Raw genomic sequence first — 17,881 nt, forward strand, 5'->3', positions numbered from 1 at the left:
TTTAGAATGCGTTTCTCATTGTTTAAATCATGTTAAAGTCATTTTGATTATCACATTATCCACATTAATAGATGGGATAGCATGTCTAAAGTATTTTTTAGAACATTTATATTTGTTTTCTGAATATTTTTTTAACCTTGGTATATAAAAATGGGTATATCTAGTCTCTTTAAAACCAGCAGCATTTTTCACTAGACTTTTTTCTGAAAGGCAGTTACAAATTATAGTCTGGTTGCTGTTGTGCTAGACATCTCTAGAGCCTCCACCTGTCTGCAGAAGAACTTCTTTGCCTAGAATTTAAAGAGATAGTATTCTGGCCTCTAGCTTTCTCTTGACATGGGACCTTTTAATCTGCTGTTTATATCCTGAAATTTCTCTGTCCTTGTTTTTATGCTGTCTCTTCATGTAGAGTACTCCACCCCCTCCCACATCATCCCATATATAAATCCTTCTCACACTTTGGACCATGTCAGGTGCCACATTTTCCTAAAGCCTTCCTTGACTTAACTATCCCCAGGGAGAAGAAATGTCTGTTTTCCCTATTACTGTTTTACCTTGTTTCTCTCTTAGGGTTCCAGTATAGCTTTTTTCTTCTTTACCAAACGTAAAGACTCTTTGAAGTTAGGATCTTCGTCAGAGTTTTCTTTTTATTTCTAAAACCTTCAGGATGGTGACTGGCAAATGATGCCTCATTAGTGGAGACAGGGAGCAAATTAGGAACTCCAATCTGGAAATCCCTCAAGACAGTAGGGAAGCTGGACAGTCCTTTGTTCTCTGGTCTTATCAAACACAGATCAGGACCCATTTGTTGAGTTGTGAAATCAGTTTAGTGGGTAATGCTAATTTTTTATGATACAATAGGAAATAACAATGTGCATCTTATGTTACATAAAGTGAAGCATTCATGGAAATTTTGTTTCAGTTACTTTTTTTCTATGTTATGTGTGCAGTGATTTGTGGTCAAAAAAATTTGAAGGTATGTTACAGTTTTTATCTGGTAGTAATTGTTAAATATAGTAATTTTGAAGGGCTTTTCACATGCTTATGGTTGAGTTTTTGGAAGTTTTAGCTTTAAAATGTGTGTAGGGACACATAGAATAGGTTCCTGGTAGTTAGCTATGTTTAGGGTTCTGCACCTTGAAGTGGGGAGGAAGAGGATTTTCATGCTAGCCAGAATATACACACACTTGCTCTTTGAGGAAGAAACATCCAGAACTGTGTTAGGATCGAGAACTAGACTGAGTAAATCGGGCTGACTTAATTTTGTTCAAATCTTGGACAGAAAAGCACTGGAGGAAAGACAAATGTCACATTGTATTGCAGTTTTGCTAACTGAAGCTCAAGGTAGTAGTAGCAGACGGCTTCGTTGAAGCCAGTTGGGTACTTGCTCACCCTTAGCAGTCTCAGTATCATGCTGCAACCTGAATCCCTCATTAATGGGTGAGAGAAATGCTCTTAGATTGAGAACTGCTTCCTTTTTTACCCTTCAGGGTACAGTGGATTGAAATGTTTTTAAATTGAAGCGTTTTTATTACTAGCATAAACTAGTTAAGAGGAAGATCTGCATGACGTTCTATTTATTACTTATTCTCATGTCCTTCATAAAATAAATTCCTCGAAATTAGTGATCATGGAAAAAATCTCATACAGGAAGGGGATTTGGGTGGCCAGGGGGTGTTGAAAGAGTATGTTCCTTCATGATCCCATTTTTTAAAGCAACTTTTTTGAGATACAGTTAACAGAAACAAAGGGTAATCATTTTAAGTGTTCGTTTTGATGAACTTAGACAAGTTTATGTCTGAGTATGTCACTATGTGACCACCACCACGATAAAAATATATAAAACATATTCATCACCCCAGAAAGTTCCAGATGCTCTATTCTAATCAACTTCCCACTCCTATCCTGCCCTGCTTTTCCAGTCCCAGGGAACCACTGGCCTGCTTTGTGTCTCTAGATTTCTATGGCTTTTTGAGAGTTTCATATAAATGGAATCAGTTAGGCTTTTTTGTTATCATTATCCTTAATTCTTTAATTTTATTAGTTTATAAACATAAATACATTGTACTGCAGTTAGAGACAAGATAGCTTAGGGAAGACCATTTACTTCCCTGGCAGAGTCACTTAGTCCTGCTGAAAACCCAATTTTCTCTACTGTTCCCAGAATCTCTCAGGAGCCGACTTAGTCAACCAATTCCAAAGAGAACTGGTATAAAAATCAAGTCAATTTGTCACTATGCAATGAGAAATAAGTTCATTTGTGTTGCTAATCATATTTGCTTTCTGTTGGCATATCTGTATGTATATCTAAATTATAGTTAGATAGTTGCTGGATGAGCATTCCATCAGAGTAAGGGTAGTGAGTTAGAGAACCATATGGCCACAGAATAGCATGCAGTGATGGCACAGTCATCCCATCACTTATTTATGGCTCTTACACTCTTACTCTGCATACCATTTCGTTTATGAGTAATAGGCTACACACATATTTTAGTATAAAAATTTTCAAGCATACAGTAAAGTCGAAAGAATTTTACAGTAAACACCAGCATACCCATCACCTAGCATCTCCTGTTAACACTGTACCATACTTGACTTATCAGGTATCTCTATCCATTCATTCATCAATCCATCTTGTTTTTTGATGCATTTCAGAGTGAATTTTAGACCTAAATATACTTCTTCCTAAATACTTGCACATGCACTTGGATATATTTTTATTTCTCTCACACCATAGTGAGACAGTTGAAGTGATTAATCTCATCTACCATGTGCAGGTTTATGGAGAGTAGTGCGTTTCTTTGCTGACATAACATGCAGTTCATTTTAGCTCACATAACTTCATCGTTCAAATTTTAGACTTTATGAAGGCCTGGAGAAAAATTGGGGGCAAAGATTTATCTATATTTTACTTATATATACCTGTACCTTCCCCATATTTCCAAGATGAATTAGCCTTTGGTAGTTGGTATAATTTTAAATTTTTGAATCAGGTTTGTCTAAGGTTCTCAAATACCATTTCCATTTATCTAATTGTGTCCTTATTTTAAAGGAGTGTTTAAGTGAGAAGGGTTAATTTGACCAAGGCCTGAATATTTGATGATATTTAGGGACTTACTCATTTTCTAATGTTTGAAATGATACTGTAGAGACAATATTGTGATATGATGGTAAAGACAAAATAAGAGTCCTACCTCTTTAAAGATAGATGCTAGAGTATTCACAGCATTTTGGAATAATATAGTGTCTGGCATTTACTTAAAAATAATTCAGGGGTGGGTAGAAAGTGGATGAGATGTGTGAAACAGGATTGACCATGGTGTAAGAATTGGAGATGGCTGTGGGGGTTCAATAATAATGTTTTCACTACTCTTTTTTTTTTTTTCCTTTTTTAAGATTTTATTTATTTGCACACACACATGAGCAAGGGGAGGGGAAGAGGGAGAGAATCATTTTAAGATTTATTTAGAGAGAGAGAGTGCACTAATGGGGGTAGGGGCAGAAGGAGAGGGAGAGAGAGAATCTTAAGCAGACTTCATGCTGTACACAGAGCCCAAAGCGGGGCTCGATTTCACAACCCTAAGATCATATGACCTGAGCCAAAAACCAAGAGTCTGACACTTAACCGACTGAGCCACCTAGGCCGCCCCTATCACTACTCTTACATAGGTTTGGAAATTGCCATAAAGAAAGTTAAAGCGGGGCGCCTGGGTGGCTCAGTCATTAAGTTTCCCCCACTCTTGCATTTGAATACCTAATAGGCCTAATTATATCCTACCCTTTATTATGTAATTTTAACTTTTTTTTTTTTTAAGTTTTTATTTACTTATTTGACAGAAACACAGTGAGAGAGGGAACACAAGCAGGGGGAGTGGGAGAGGGAGAAGCAGGCCTCCCGTGGAGCAGGGAGCCTGCCGTGGGGCTCAATCCCAGGATGCTGGGATCATGACCTGAGCCGAAGGCAGACGCTTAAGTTCTACTTAGAGAAACTCGTAGCCTTAATATTGTCATATAAAATTTCTTCTTGTATTTAATCTATAAACATCATTTTGCCATTAGTATAACATCTTATTCCTTGCCCTGGATTAAAATGCAAATTCCTAAACCTTCACTCAAGCTTTCTTAGTACTACTTAATGAAGATTTTGATAAGGAAAATGGTTGACTTCAGGTCTGGGTCATTTCCTTACTAAATAACAAGCCATGAAGTTTTACACTGAAGACCATGTGTAGCGAACTAGAGTAACACGTTTGGTATTGCATTGGCAGGCAGCAAGTATGTGCTATAAAGAAAAGAAATTGTATATCCTCTAAAATACACGGGCAGACCTTAAAACCAGTGTTAAATAGACCTTGTAACAACGTGATATTGTAGTTTCCTGAGTATTTCTAAGTTGGAAGTGTTGCCCTGGTAGTATTGAAAGGTAAGGCTGCCAATAAAAAATGACTAAACACTTTCAAGACATGTGAAATGGCATTATGGTATTGTTGGCATGAGCGTGCCTTGTAATCCTAGTTACAAATGATGTCAAAAATGAACATTTCCTATTCTCTTACCCTGTTTACTTGCAAATAAAGCACAGCAGTAAGTTAATCAATGTTAATCATCTGGCGAGGCTTTTATTAACAATCTCACTTAGTTTCTTTCCCAACCTTTCTAATAGGAGTGCATTTCGCAGTCTTCTAGGATCTCCTGAGTGAAACTCACTGTGGACAGGATTCTAACTTGGAGGGATCATGGAGCAGTATACAGCAAACAGCAATAGTTCGACAGAGCAGATTGTTGTGCAGGCTGGACAGATTCAGCAGCAGGTATGGAAGTAAAACTGCTAAACAGCACAGCAGTGGAGCCCGGACTGGCACCACTCAGTGGGGAATTATTTAGAGGTCCCAGATCTTATGAATAATAGGTCTGGTGACTCGTGCTGAAGTGCTTTTTCGAAGATTGGATTTGTTGCGATTTCTCTCACGTTCCATGTGTTCAGAGCTCTGTATTCAGTCCATGACCACATAGAATTTGCTTTTCCTGGGAGCCCGACTAAAAAGCATTAAGATAACTCTAAGCAATTTAATACTGAATTGCCCATTTCATTTTGCTAAAAGTCAAAACCTAGTCTGTTCTCAGATGGAAATTTGGAGTTTTTGTTTTTTTCTGGATTCAGTTTTGTAGTTTCTCTTCTCCATTAAGCTAGCTTTGTGATCTTTTAAGGCTGTGGCCTTAATGGATAAACCAAGATAGTCAGCATCCAAGAAATTCACTGTTCTTTGATTTGATCTGTTACGGTGCTTATTCTGAAAAGCTGTAGTTCAGCATGAGGTTAATACTTAGCCACTCTTATGAATAAGCACATACAAGAAAGGAATCCCGTGTTGATTTATTCCTTAATAAGATAGATTGCTTTCTTAGATTTATACAGAGATTATGTTTTTCTGATGTTTTCTGATGTTCTATACCTAGCTTTTTATTTTAGTAAAAGTTTACTTGTGTTTCTCCCTAGAAGAAAAGACATTTATTATGCATTGATTTGACCTTTGGCCAAGATTGGGGCATGTTTTGTTTCCAAAAGGGAACTTAGAGAATATAGAAAAGTAGATGGTAGGGAGTACAAAGGCTATTTTGATGGTAAGTTGTTCCTATCTAATGATCAAAGGAAGGAGCACCTCTTGATTAAAAGAAATTAATTATTTAAACTCCTTCCTGGCTTTCTCTTCTACCCAGCTGCTGTGTCTCTGGCAGCTTCCTTCAACTGCCTCCTTAGGAAAGGGGATTCCACAAAGGGCCCTCTTTTCACACCACCACCCTGATGGATGAAGTCTTGTTCAGTCAGAACTTACCATTAGAGGATATAAAAATTAGGTTAAATCACTGAAAACATTGCTTCTAAGGTAATCCAATTGAGTAGAAGTAATCTTAGTTTTGGGCCTTGAGAGCAGTGACCAGCCTGAAGATGATTTTGGTTCACAGTGATTGCTTCATTCTTCCTATCTGGTGATTATTAAGTCTCAGAAATTCTTCATTGTAGCTTCAAAGCTGTAAAAACCTGATAACTTTTTTGTTGTGAACTCATTTGAGGAAATAAAAAGCATTAAGATAACTCTAAGCAGAAGGATCAAATGCTTGTTTCTGGAGGGAAGGATTACATTAAAAAAATTTGTGTTCATGATGACAACTATTGTTTTTGAGTCATGGAAATGTGTTTTGAGTTTCACTCTGGGGACAAAGGGCTAATATCTTTAATCCTGCTACCGGCAACAAAATAGCCTCAGTATAGGGAGTCTGTACAGTTTGAGAGTCCTCTGTTGGGTGGGACTATTAAAAGAAGACTCCTTCCCTCTCCCACAAGAGGTAAGCTGATCTCATGTCTTGAACTCTACATTTCCTTCCTGACACATTTCAAGCTCTTCCTGTTCCTGTTCTCAGCAGCAGGGTGGTGTCACTGCTGTCCAGTTGCAGACTGAGGCCCAGGTGGCATCCGCCTCAGGCCAGCAAGTCCAGACCCTCCAGGTAGTGGTGCCCTCTCTGATTCTCTGTAAGCACTGCATGAACTTCTCCTGTCCTCATGTCTGGTGCTATTTGTGGTAGGATCTCAAGGAGGAATGGCAAAGTCAATTGCATGTTTTTGATGCTGTTAACTTGTCTTTGAGGCTTATAAGATTCCAGTCTCCTCATGTTTCATGCCTAGTCATGTAGTGACCCCAGTATCAATTTTCTGAAAATTGAATTTGGCACTTGTGTTTCTTTGGGAAGGAAATGGTGCAAGTGACAGTAAGAAATTCTTACAAGTGACATTAGAATCTATTTAGAGCTCAAGCTCTATAATCAGAATGCACAGTAAAATTCCGTGGATTTGTATTTATAATAGTGGAGTAAAAAATAACTAGGGTTAGATTATGCTTTATTTTTATTAAAGGGGCAACTCGGCTGCAAAATAATCCTTATACTTGGCAAGGTTTATCTAATCAGTGAATCTTGTTAATCTCTTAACTGCTGCCTTTTCACTACCTTTCCTAAGGAAACCATGACCTGTTTTATTACTAGATTTGCAAAGATTACCCTATATCTCTTTGCCAAAGGTGGAATATGCTTTCTGTAAGTCTTAGGTATTACAGCCACTATAAGAATTTTTACTTAACTAGAGCAGTTCCCTAACTTTTTATATGGCCAAGCTAAATATCCTTAGTTGGGGTTATATTTTGGCCAGTTCCTATGTAAAAATGAGAGTAGAAGCTTGTCTTTTCTGTGTCTGCAGGTTACTTTGATTAAAATTACTCTGTTTTTGAGAAATTGGCAAAATTTGAGTGCCCTGCCTTTTTTCCTCCATTGAATGGAAATGGTTCAAAGTAGGACTTAGAATGTAGAAGTGGCGTCTCATTTCAGTGCTGCTAAGCATCCGGCAGTTACCTGCCCCTCATCGTAATCATTTCACCCTAACCTTTCAGCCCCATCCCGACACCTCCCACCTGTAATGTCTGATGATGATACACAGTCAGTTCTGAACATAAATTAGGCTGAAAAAAGCTGAGCTTGTAGGTACTCCTAAATATGTTCAAATAGTAGAGTTCAACAGCTTGTTCATGTTTTTCATGCTTGCTTTATCTTATTGATACATAAAACAGTATTGTCATTAACCACTTGTGGAATGGGAATGTAACATGCTCTTAACTGTATGGCTTCTTGTCTGATGCATGTGTCCTTGTAATCATTCATATGTTGTAAATGCAGTGGGCTCCTTGGAGTCTCAGATGGTTTATCATGTACACATTTAACGTGTCAGTGAGGGGAGAAGTTCAAGATGATGGGTAGCCAGAAACTTAAGAACAGTTGGGCCTTAAAACTTGTGTTTCTTACTTATGTAGATTTTATTTAAAAGAAATGGGAACACTTTATGGAAATGGTGAAAACATTTTCTCTAGGGGTCTCATTATTTTGGAGAATTTTTAATACTTATTTCAGTTACTCATTTAATAAATATTCAGAACAATCCTTTGTGATGGAGTACATGCAAACATTGGTGTAGCAAAGGGAATTTAATTTGATAAGGAAAGGAGAAAGCATGAGAGAATCAGATTGTAAAGTCCTTTAAAAAGTAAAGTGGAATTTCTCAACAAACAGTTTATAAAACTTGGGATTTAAATGTTCCTGAGGATTCTGATGCATTTGGTGGTGATGATGGTGGTGGTGGTGGTGGTGGTGGTGGTGGTGGTGGTGGTGGTGGTGAAGAAGAGGGGACCCTATTATCTAATCTATTCATCTAGGGAAGATTGATCTTTTAACCAATTACTGTTATTCGAACACACTTTTCAAGGTCATTAAACATGAATATTTTAGTCCTATGAATATTCTTGTGTTCTGCTACAAATAATTCCTCAAAACAAGGGCAGAATCTAAATGAAAATTTTGGATTTGGCAGCTGTTCTTTTGAACATTCCATTTCATTTCTAATGTGGCTTGTTTTTCCAGCTTCCAGAATGCATTCAGTTAGCTAGGTATTTTTATACTGGGATTCAAGATGTTATAGAGCCCGTATAATGCCCTGGCTTCTAAAGTAGTCCATTTACTCATAGGAGCTGGAAAGTTGGGAGTTTTTTGATACACTTGAGTGTATAATTCCCATATTTATCACTGTTTCTGTTAAAACTAAAATAACTATGTAGATATTCAGGTTCCAGTATGAGGAATTCACCACAGAGCTTGAAAACTGACCAGAAGATATTTCTAGGCCTTCCCTAGTGGGCTCTTGAAACAACCACAGGACTAGAATTCCCAGAGTGAGGTAGAGGGTAAAAGTTGTGTATTTCATTTATGCTTGAGAGACTATGGGGAGAAAGGGTCTTCTGCATAAGCTTCCAGAGCTGCTTGCTACCCAGCCTCCTGGAGTCATTGCTGGGTAGTTCGATTTATTCCTTCCAGGTTATTTAGAATTTGCACTCAACCACCATCATCACCACCATCAGCCCTCCCTCTCATTGCCTCCTCTCCAGCCTTCACTAGAAACTATTCCTGAATATTAGTCTCAAAAGGCACATAGTCTGGATGTTTTGATTAAGTGCTTCTCATGGATTTAGCCTGTATTTGATGACAAATGCCTTATATCTGTTGAGACTTCCTAAAGACCCTGGATATACTTCATTATATCTGACCTTAAAGTATTCAATTTGGCGTTTGGTCAAAGATAGAGTGTTTTTGAAGAAGATAACTTGAAGACAGGGACTTGAGACTTCTTTTCTTAGTGTCTCTTCTACCTTTTCCCCCTCTACCAAGGCAGCAGAATAGTTCCAGTGATTATCTTTTGGTAAAAACCATTTTCTATCTTACGTTATTTCATTGTTATTTTATTTCCTTCTAGGTCCAGGGGCAGCCATTAATGGTACAGGTCAGTGGAGGCCAATTAATCACATCAACTGGTCAGCCCATCATGGTCCAAGCTGTCCCTGGTGGACAAGGTCAAACCATCATGCAAGTACCTGTGTCTGGGACTCAGGGTTTGCAGCAGGTGAGCGATGCAAAAAATGTTTAGACAGAATATCAGAATAGAGGTCTTAAAGAAGAGCTTGTTAGAAACTGTTTGGCTATTGATCTGGCATTTAACTGTTTGCCACCCTACATTGACAAAATTAGTCGATTTTCTACTTTTGTACTATCAGTGATAGAAACAGAATTGTACAGGAGTTGGACATCTCTGGTAAGGACTAAGATACTAGGTATGATCTTGAATCAGTATATAAAGAATACAAAAAGATGAGAGTCTAGTTTAATAGGAAATTTATTGATTTGATCTTTGTTGGAACTTCTGGCAGCTGAGGGAATTTACAGTGTGCTTTGGAAATTAACTGTTCTTGGTCAGGAATGTTATCCTTTCATTTCTTTCCAAGTGATTTATAATTTGAATTATCTAGCAAGTGATGAAAAAAAAATACTTCAGTCCAAACCCATCACACACACCTAAAGCTGTACTTAGAGCAAAATGTGTAACCCTTAAATACTTTTATTTTATTTTATTTTAAGATTTTATTTATTTATTTGACAGAGAGCACAAGCAGGGGGAGCGGCAGGCAGAGGGAGAGGGAGAAGCAGACTCCCCTGCTGAGCAGAGAGCCCGACATGGGGCTCAATTCCAGGACCCTGGAATCATGACTTGAGCTGAAGGCAGACACCTAACCGACTGAGCCACCCAGGAGCCCCAATACTTTTATTCTAAAAGAACTGAAAAGTGAATGGTATTTCCCTTATGAAGTTAGGAAAAGGAAGAACAAAATGAACAAAAAAGTAGGTTAAAATTAATGAAGTAGAACACTAACAAAAATGTAGAAGGGTAAATAAATGCTGATTCTGTAAACAAACCAATAAAGTACTTAGGTAAATCCACTGGAAAGATGGATTCAGAAACAGAAAACAAAGGTAAAACAAGACATGCAGCTCAGTGGCATCAGATTTTTAAAAACTAGAGGGAATTTTTATCGAGTTGGTAAAAATTAAAAAGAGTTTATATCCAATGCTAGAATGGGTGTAGAGAAAAGGAAACATTATTATTGGTAATTTCAAATCTGAAGGCATCTCACTATTAAATACATAAACATAAACCTTTGCTCTTTCTGCCCCACTTCTGAGAATCTATTGTGTAAGAAGAACAGCATCCATATACAGGGAGAAATGTACAAAGACATTTATTGCAGCATTGTACTAGGAAAAGAAAATTGTAACCTGCCTGTCCATTCCGTCAATAAGGATAAAGAAATGGTTGAATACATCATACTCCATATGTTCATATATGGAGCATTTTGTCCTTGTTAAAAAGGATGAACTGTTTTCTGGGGGGGGATAATCAATATTGAAGTATTTTTAGTGAAAAATAATTTGCAGAGAAATATATACTATGTGATTTCTGTAATGGATAGCCAAACACTCATGGGTATATATGTTTATGAGCACAGAGGCGGGGGCAAGGGAGAACTATTAACTTTTTGTTCTATCTATATTTTGTTTTAACAATTAAAATGATCACAATGATTTAGTTATTTTGGAGGAATTTAATAGAAGTTGGAAAAACGAGCCATGATCACACTACTTGATAAATCTAAATTAATTTTTATATAAGCCCTTGTAATTTTATGTACAATTTTTTTTCATGTGTATTCTCAGATTTTTTGTTTGCTTTATTTTTGGTTTTTTGCTTTAATAGGTAAGGTTACTATAAATGTATTTGAGTGTGATTACTATTTTCCAGTTGAATTCTTAGAGCAATTTCTTTGGAGTGGAGGGATTGCTTGAGCAATTTTAAGGCCGTTGGCATATTTTTGCCAAGATAGAGTAGTAGTTAGGATTAAAAATAGTCTCCACATTGCTCCATGCATAAATGTATGAGGTTTTAAATACACTCTGTGTGTGTGCTTGCTGCAGTGTCATACTCCTATTCATTTCTGTCCTTCTCATTGCCTCCTCTCCAGCCCCCCTGCCACGCCTTCTGCTCCACCATTGAGTAGAAATGGTGCGCTTTAACACTAGGAACAGTGTACTGTGAATGCAGTGACCTGACTTTCATTCCCAGGTCTGCCATTAAACAAGATTTCTGATCCTGGCCAAGTCATTTGATTGTCAGTGTTCTCATCCAGAAACGCAGTTTATATCAGGTGATGTTTAGGGTTCATTCCAGCTCTAAATTCTATGATTTTATGGGGATTTTTCGGCCTTTAAGAGACTTTGAAAGGGTTATTTATTTCATTCCCTTCCCTCCGAATAGGACTGTGACTAATCAAACCATCCTGGAGAAATTCTTTTCTGTTGATGTGTATAAAGCTTTAAGTACAATTCCACAGCCTCTCTTAAAATGCGTAAGGTTTCAATCCCTTTTTATTAGAGGTTGCTTCTCATTAGTGTTGAATAACCATTTCTTTTAGAAGAGTACTCCTTAACCTTTTTTTGGATTGCATGCTCTATTTTAGAATTCCACTGAAACCTGTATCCCCTTAGAAAAGGTACAGATGTTCAGATACATGCTAAATTTGTGTATAATTTTAGATTAAGATCACTGGCTTAATAAGGACAGTGGAACCAAAGTAGAGAGTGAAGAAATAAATGCAAGAATATTGGAAGTTGATGTATGATAAAAATAGTATAAAATACCAGCGAAGAAGTGGTTTAAGAATGACATAGAAAAAGAAAACATGATGTCTATCTCATTACTATATACTTGTAGATTTACAGTCTGAATGTAAAAAAGCATACTTGGAAACTTTTAGATTTTATCTACAAGAGAATTTTCTTTACGTCGTGGAGTAGAGAAGGATTTTTTAAAGATATAAAAACCAAATTGATTTGACTACTTCAAAATAAAAATGTATATACATCAAAATATAAATAAAAGACAAGGTGCAGATATGCAGAAGATATTTTTTAACACACATAATTTGGTTTGTATCCAAAATACATAAAGAACATTTATGTATTGATATGAAAATAACAATCCAGTAGGGAAATCGGCAAAGAATATGAATAGATGGGAAAGGAAATCCAAATGACTAAAAGCAGGTATCCCTTGCTGTTTGAAACTCAGTTAGGAAATAGATTCAGATAACTAAATAAATTTGTTTACTAATTTATGTATTTGCCACTACTTTCTAAGTGCCAGCTCTGAGCTAAGTATTTGGAAAACATAGTTAAGAAGGCCTAGGTAGAGGATTCTGGGAAGATGGTGGAGCAGGACATACCAGGAATCTCTCTCCCCACCTACATAATAATCGCACTGGCAGAATCTGATATAAACTATTTTGGAACGCTCAAGTCTTTTTGAAAACTTTTTACTTACAGGGGGAGGCATAGACTTATAGTGAAGATAATTTCAGTAAGTTTGAGCTCTTAGCATAATAGCAGCTACCTAGCAGCCTAACAGGTAGCTGCACACAGGTTTTGACGCAGCCTCTGGGCAGCTTATAGGTGCCAAGGTGAGCAAAATAGACCCCATCCTCTAAAATCAGGGATCACTGATTGCTGCCTCTGATCAGAGGTGCAGATGAAGGAGGAGGCAGCCTGTGTCGTCACACCTTCCCCTACTGTTGTAAGTCCCTCTCCCTCCAGCTGAAGTGACTGACCCCTTGGGAATTTTTAAAAAGTTAGCACCCTTCCCTGCCCCCTTCGTTTTTCTCTTTTCCTCCTTTTGAGAGCCTAACTTTAGACTCCAGGACACTGAAAAGAAGTTGAATATTTGGGAAAATTAGAAAAAGACTACACATACTTGGGGACAGGCACAGGCTCAGAAAAGACCTGTAAAGGCCTTCAATTTATGCCTTAGGCTGATTTTTTGGCACAGAGACCGCCTACAACAATCAAAACAGTAACAGCAAATCCTAGAGAAGGGAAAGAATCTGATTTCCACAGCTACTACATTATTTGACTTAATATGCAGTTCCTGACAAAAGTAATAAGGCATACAAAGAAACAGGAAAATATGGCCCATTCAGAGGAAAAAATTAATATAGAAACTGTCCTTTAAAAAAATAGATTTACTGTAAGACAAACGTTTTAAGAATAACTGCCCCAAAGATGCTCAAAGAACTACAAGAAGTTGTTGAAAAAGGGAAGCAATGTATGAACAAAATGGAAATACCAGTAAAGAGAAAACCTGAAAAGAAATTTCGGCACTGGTTAAGTACAATAATGGAAATGAAAAATTTGCTAGAAAGATTCAAGGCAAATTTGAATAGATAGAAGAAAGAATCCACGAACTTGAAGATTTAAGGCAATGGAAATGATTGCATCTAAGAAATGGAAAGAGAAAACATTGGAAAAAAGTGAACAGAGCCTATGGGAACTATGAGTCTACTGTCAGGTGTGCCAACAGATGCATTGTGGGAGTCTCAGAAGAAGAGAGAAAAACGCAGAGAGAATATTTGAAGAAATAATGGCTGAAAATTCTCCAAATTCGATGAGAGACATAAGATGAACTCGGAGACCCACAGCAGGACACATAATTATCAAACTTTTGGAAGGCACAAATAGAGAATCTTGAAAGCAGCAAGAGAGAAGTGACTTGTCACCTACCAGGGATCCTCAAGATTTTTAGCAGATTTCTCATCAGAAACTTCGGAGGCCAGAAGGCAGTGACTGATAACATTCAGAGTGCCGGGACACCTGGGTGGCTCAGTCTGTTAAGCGTCCAACTCTTGATCTCAGCTCAGGTCTTGATCTCAGGGTTGTGAGTTGAAGCCACACTGGGCTCCACGCTGGGTGTGGAGCCTACTTAAAAAAAAAAAAAGTCAGTCAGTGGGGCACCTGGGTGGATTAGTCCGTTAAGTGTCTGCCTTCAGCTCAGGTCATGATCATGATCATGATCATGCTCCCTGCTCAGCAGGGAATCTGCTTTTCCCTCCCCCTGGTTGTGCTGTCTTGCTCTCCTGCACACTCCCTCTTTCTCTAATAAACAAAAATCAATCAAAAAAACAGAACAACCAGAGAGAAGATACGTAAGAAAATAGAGTACTTAACACAATGGACCAACTAGGTAAGACAGACTTAAACAGAACCCTCCACCCAACAGCAACAGCATACACATTCTTCTTAAGTACACTTGGGAGCTTTCCAGGACAGATCATATATCTGGTCACAAATTAAGTCTCAGACTGCATACAAAGTATCTTCTCTGACCACAGTGGGATGAAGTTAGAAATCAACAGAAATAAAAGTGGAAAATTCACCAATCTGTGGAAATTAAACAGTACACTCTTAAATATATCAGTGGATCAAAGGAAAAACTACATGAGAAATTAGAAAATACTTAAAGACAAATGAAAACAAAGACCCAACATACATGAACATGGCAGAAGCAGTGTTGAGGGGGAAGTTGATGACTATCAATGCTTATGTTTGGTTTTTTTTTTTTAAGATTTTATTTATTTATTTGACAGAGACATAGCGAGAGAGGGAACACAAGCAGGGGGAGTAGGAGAGGGAGAAGCAGGCTTCCCTCAGAGCAGGGAGCCCCAATGCGGGGCTCGCAGAATCCTGGGATCATGAGCTGAGCCGAAGGCAGACGCTTAACGACTGAGCCACCCAGGCGCCCCTACAAATGCTTATGTTAAAAACAAGAAAGATTGACAACCCACAACCTAACCTTACAACTTAAGGAATTAGAAAAAGATTGAATTAAACCCAAAGCTGGCCAAAAGAAAGAATAAAGACTAGAGCAGAAATAAATGAGATAGTAGAAAAACAATAGAGAAAATAAATGAAAACCAAAGTTGATTCTTTGAAAATAACAAAATGATAAATCTTGAGCTAGATAGACTAAAAAAAGTCAAATAACCAAAATCAGAAATGAAAGTAGGGGTGTTCCTACCAATTCTAGAGAAATGAAAAGATCATAAGAGAAAGTATTAGGAGCAACTAAATGCAACAGATTGAATTACCTAAAAGTAAACAAATTCCTAGAAAGAAAACCTACTCTACCAAGACTCAGTTACAAAGAAATAGAAAATCCTAATAGACCTACAATAAGTAAAAGGTGAAAGATGTATGTGATCTGAAGAGAAACCAGAATACAGAGCTTATAATTAGTAAGGAGCTTGAATCCATAATCAAAAATCTCCCAACAAATAAAAGCATTAATGGCTTCACTGGTGTATTTTACCAAAAACTTGGAGACCTAATACCAGTCCTCAAACTTTTCCCAAAAACTGGGAGAGGAAAGAATACTTCCTAATTCATTCTGTAAGGCCAGCATTATTCTGATACCAAGACCAAACAAAGACATTACAAGAAAAATTGTAGACATAATAGGCGTTATGAACATTGATGCAAGAATCCCCCCAAAATACTAGCAAACCCAAATCCAGAGCATATTAAAAATAACAGACTATGAATAAGTGGGACTTATTCCTAGAGTTCAAGGATGCTTCCACATTGAAAAATTGATCAATGTAATACAGTACAGTAACGGAATGAAGGGAGAAAAACTCCACTCTCTTGAAATAACACCCAGATCAAAAATGGTGATGGAATGAATAAAAGAACTAATGAGATGGGAGATGAAGGGGATGTGGGGGAAACATTTGTGCTGTACCCTAGACTATTGTTTAGGTGTGAACTTGTATATTAAATACTGGAAGTTTTGAGCTGTGGGGCCTTCCTAAGTGCATTCTCTTTTGTTTTTAAAAATGTGTGCAGTAGGTGTTACATGAAAACAGGATGCTATACACCCAACAGTTAAACTGTTAATTAGTTTTTTAAATAATAAAAAGCTTATAAGAAATATTTTTCAAATTTGTCACATTTACAATGACACTCCTAATAAATTAGCCATAGCCATTAAAGAGAAAAATGTAAGAAAATAGATTTGGATAGCACAGGTTCCCTCTCTATCCAAAATTGTTATCTGAGGTTTAGCTATACAAACCCAGGAATCAAAATGTAAATGCAAATTAAATCAGCAAGAGACCAGCAAACAATGATAGTACTGAGCATTAGTGAAGATGTTGGAAAATAGACATAGGGAATAGAATCTGACACATTGTTCAGTGTCTCTTGACACACTTGTGGGCTGTTGTCAAAGCGAGGTTCAACAGGGGGAAGAATCCACTTTAAAGCTCAACTTAATGTGGCTCTGGGTGGGCGTCAGGTCCTTGCCTTGTGGGCATCTCCATAGGGTAGCACATGACGCGACAGCTATCTTGATACCCTCAGAGCGAGTAAGGGAGAGTGAGAAAAAGCCAGCAAGATGGAAGTTGATCTTTTTCTAACCTAATCTCAAAAGTGATGCCCCACTACTTTTGCCAGATTGTTTGTTAGAAGTGAGTCACTAGGTCCAGTGCACTCATGGGGAAGATTACATAAAAGAGTGATTACCAGAAGCAGCTAGAAACCATTTTAGAGGCTGCGTACCACACACCCATCTCCTTCAACACAGGAATTCTAAATACCTAAGAAACTTACAACATTTGCACAAGAATACGTGTTCATTAATTTTTGTGTGTTTAAAATTTGTTTGTAAAATTGTTAGAGAAAAACCCAAATATTAAGGGGAATGGATGAATAATAAATTACAGTATAATTACTTAATGTGATACTTAATACCAGTTAAAATGAATGAACTAGTTCTGGGGCGCTCAGCTGGCTCAGTTGGAAAATGGGGCATTCAGCTGGCTCAGTCGTAAGAACATGTGATTCTTGATCTCAGGGTCATGAGTTCAAGCCCCACATTGGGTATAGAGATTACAAATAAATAAATAAATACTTTAAAAATTATGAAATAAATACTTTAAAACTGGCTAAATTTTGAAAACAATGACGATAAGAGCAAATTGCAAAAAGATAGAGTATGTTACTATTTATGTGAAACTTACAAACTAAAACCTATCCGTAGGTTTTATTTGTAAAATGCTCTGTAAGGATGATCACATTTTAATACAGTAAATAATTTTTAGATGGGAAGGGAATGTTAAACAAATATGGCAGAACGTTAATTTGTTAAATCTGAGTGGTGACTGCATAGGTTTCTAATATAATAGTCTCAACTTTTCTGTATGTTTAAAGCTTTTATATGTATATAGGATAACATTTTTTGAACATTTTGTAGAAAACATTAAATAGACAAAAACAGAATGGTGTGATGAAGCCCTACCACCCAGCTTTAAATTTATCAAATTATAATCAGTCTTCTAGTTGCACCTGTATTCCCTTGCTCTTTCAAGGATTACTTTGAATATATATAATATTCTTTTATCTATAAAAAGTACTTCAGGATATGTTTTTAAATGAATATACTTTAAAAATATATATAACATGCCAGCCTGGTTATATATCATCTTTTTTAAAACTGACTTTGATTCCTTAAAATCATCCTGTATCTAGACAGCAGCCAAAATTCCCCCCATTGTTTCATGAATGGAAAACA

The 17,881-nt window shown here is 37.1% G+C and overlaps 1 protein-coding gene across 8 annotated transcripts in view; it reads left to right on the forward strand.

Annotated features, from left to right (window-relative positions):
- NFYA (nuclear transcription factor Y subunit alpha) overlaps nt 1-17,881 on the forward strand; it is a 30,044-nt gene that overhangs the window by 2,078 nt on the left and 10,085 nt on the right. For 2 of the 8 annotated variants that reach the window (XM_025890583.2, XM_073904941.1), the window contains exons 2-4: nt 4,679-4,811; nt 6,421-6,507; nt 9,347-9,493. In XM_025890583.2, the coding sequence (XP_025746368.1) occupies nt 4,737-4,811; nt 6,421-6,507; nt 9,347-9,493 (309 nt within the window). In that variant the 5' untranslated portion in view covers nt 4,679-4,736. Of the gene's footprint in view, nt 1-4,663; nt 4,812-6,420; nt 6,508-9,346; nt 9,494-17,881 lie in introns of all 8 variants that reach the window. The other 6 variants (XM_025890582.2, XM_025890586.2, XM_025890587.2 and 3 more) reach the window with 4 other exon arrangements.

The sequence above is a fragment of the Callorhinus ursinus genome, unplaced genomic scaffold (genome assembly GCF_003265705.2).
Source record: "Callorhinus ursinus isolate GAN/ISIS: 27379988/994484 unplaced genomic scaffold, GSC_fseal_2.0 scaffold22, whole genome shotgun sequence".
NCBI lineage: Eukaryota > Metazoa > Chordata > Mammalia > Carnivora > Otariidae > Callorhinus > Callorhinus ursinus.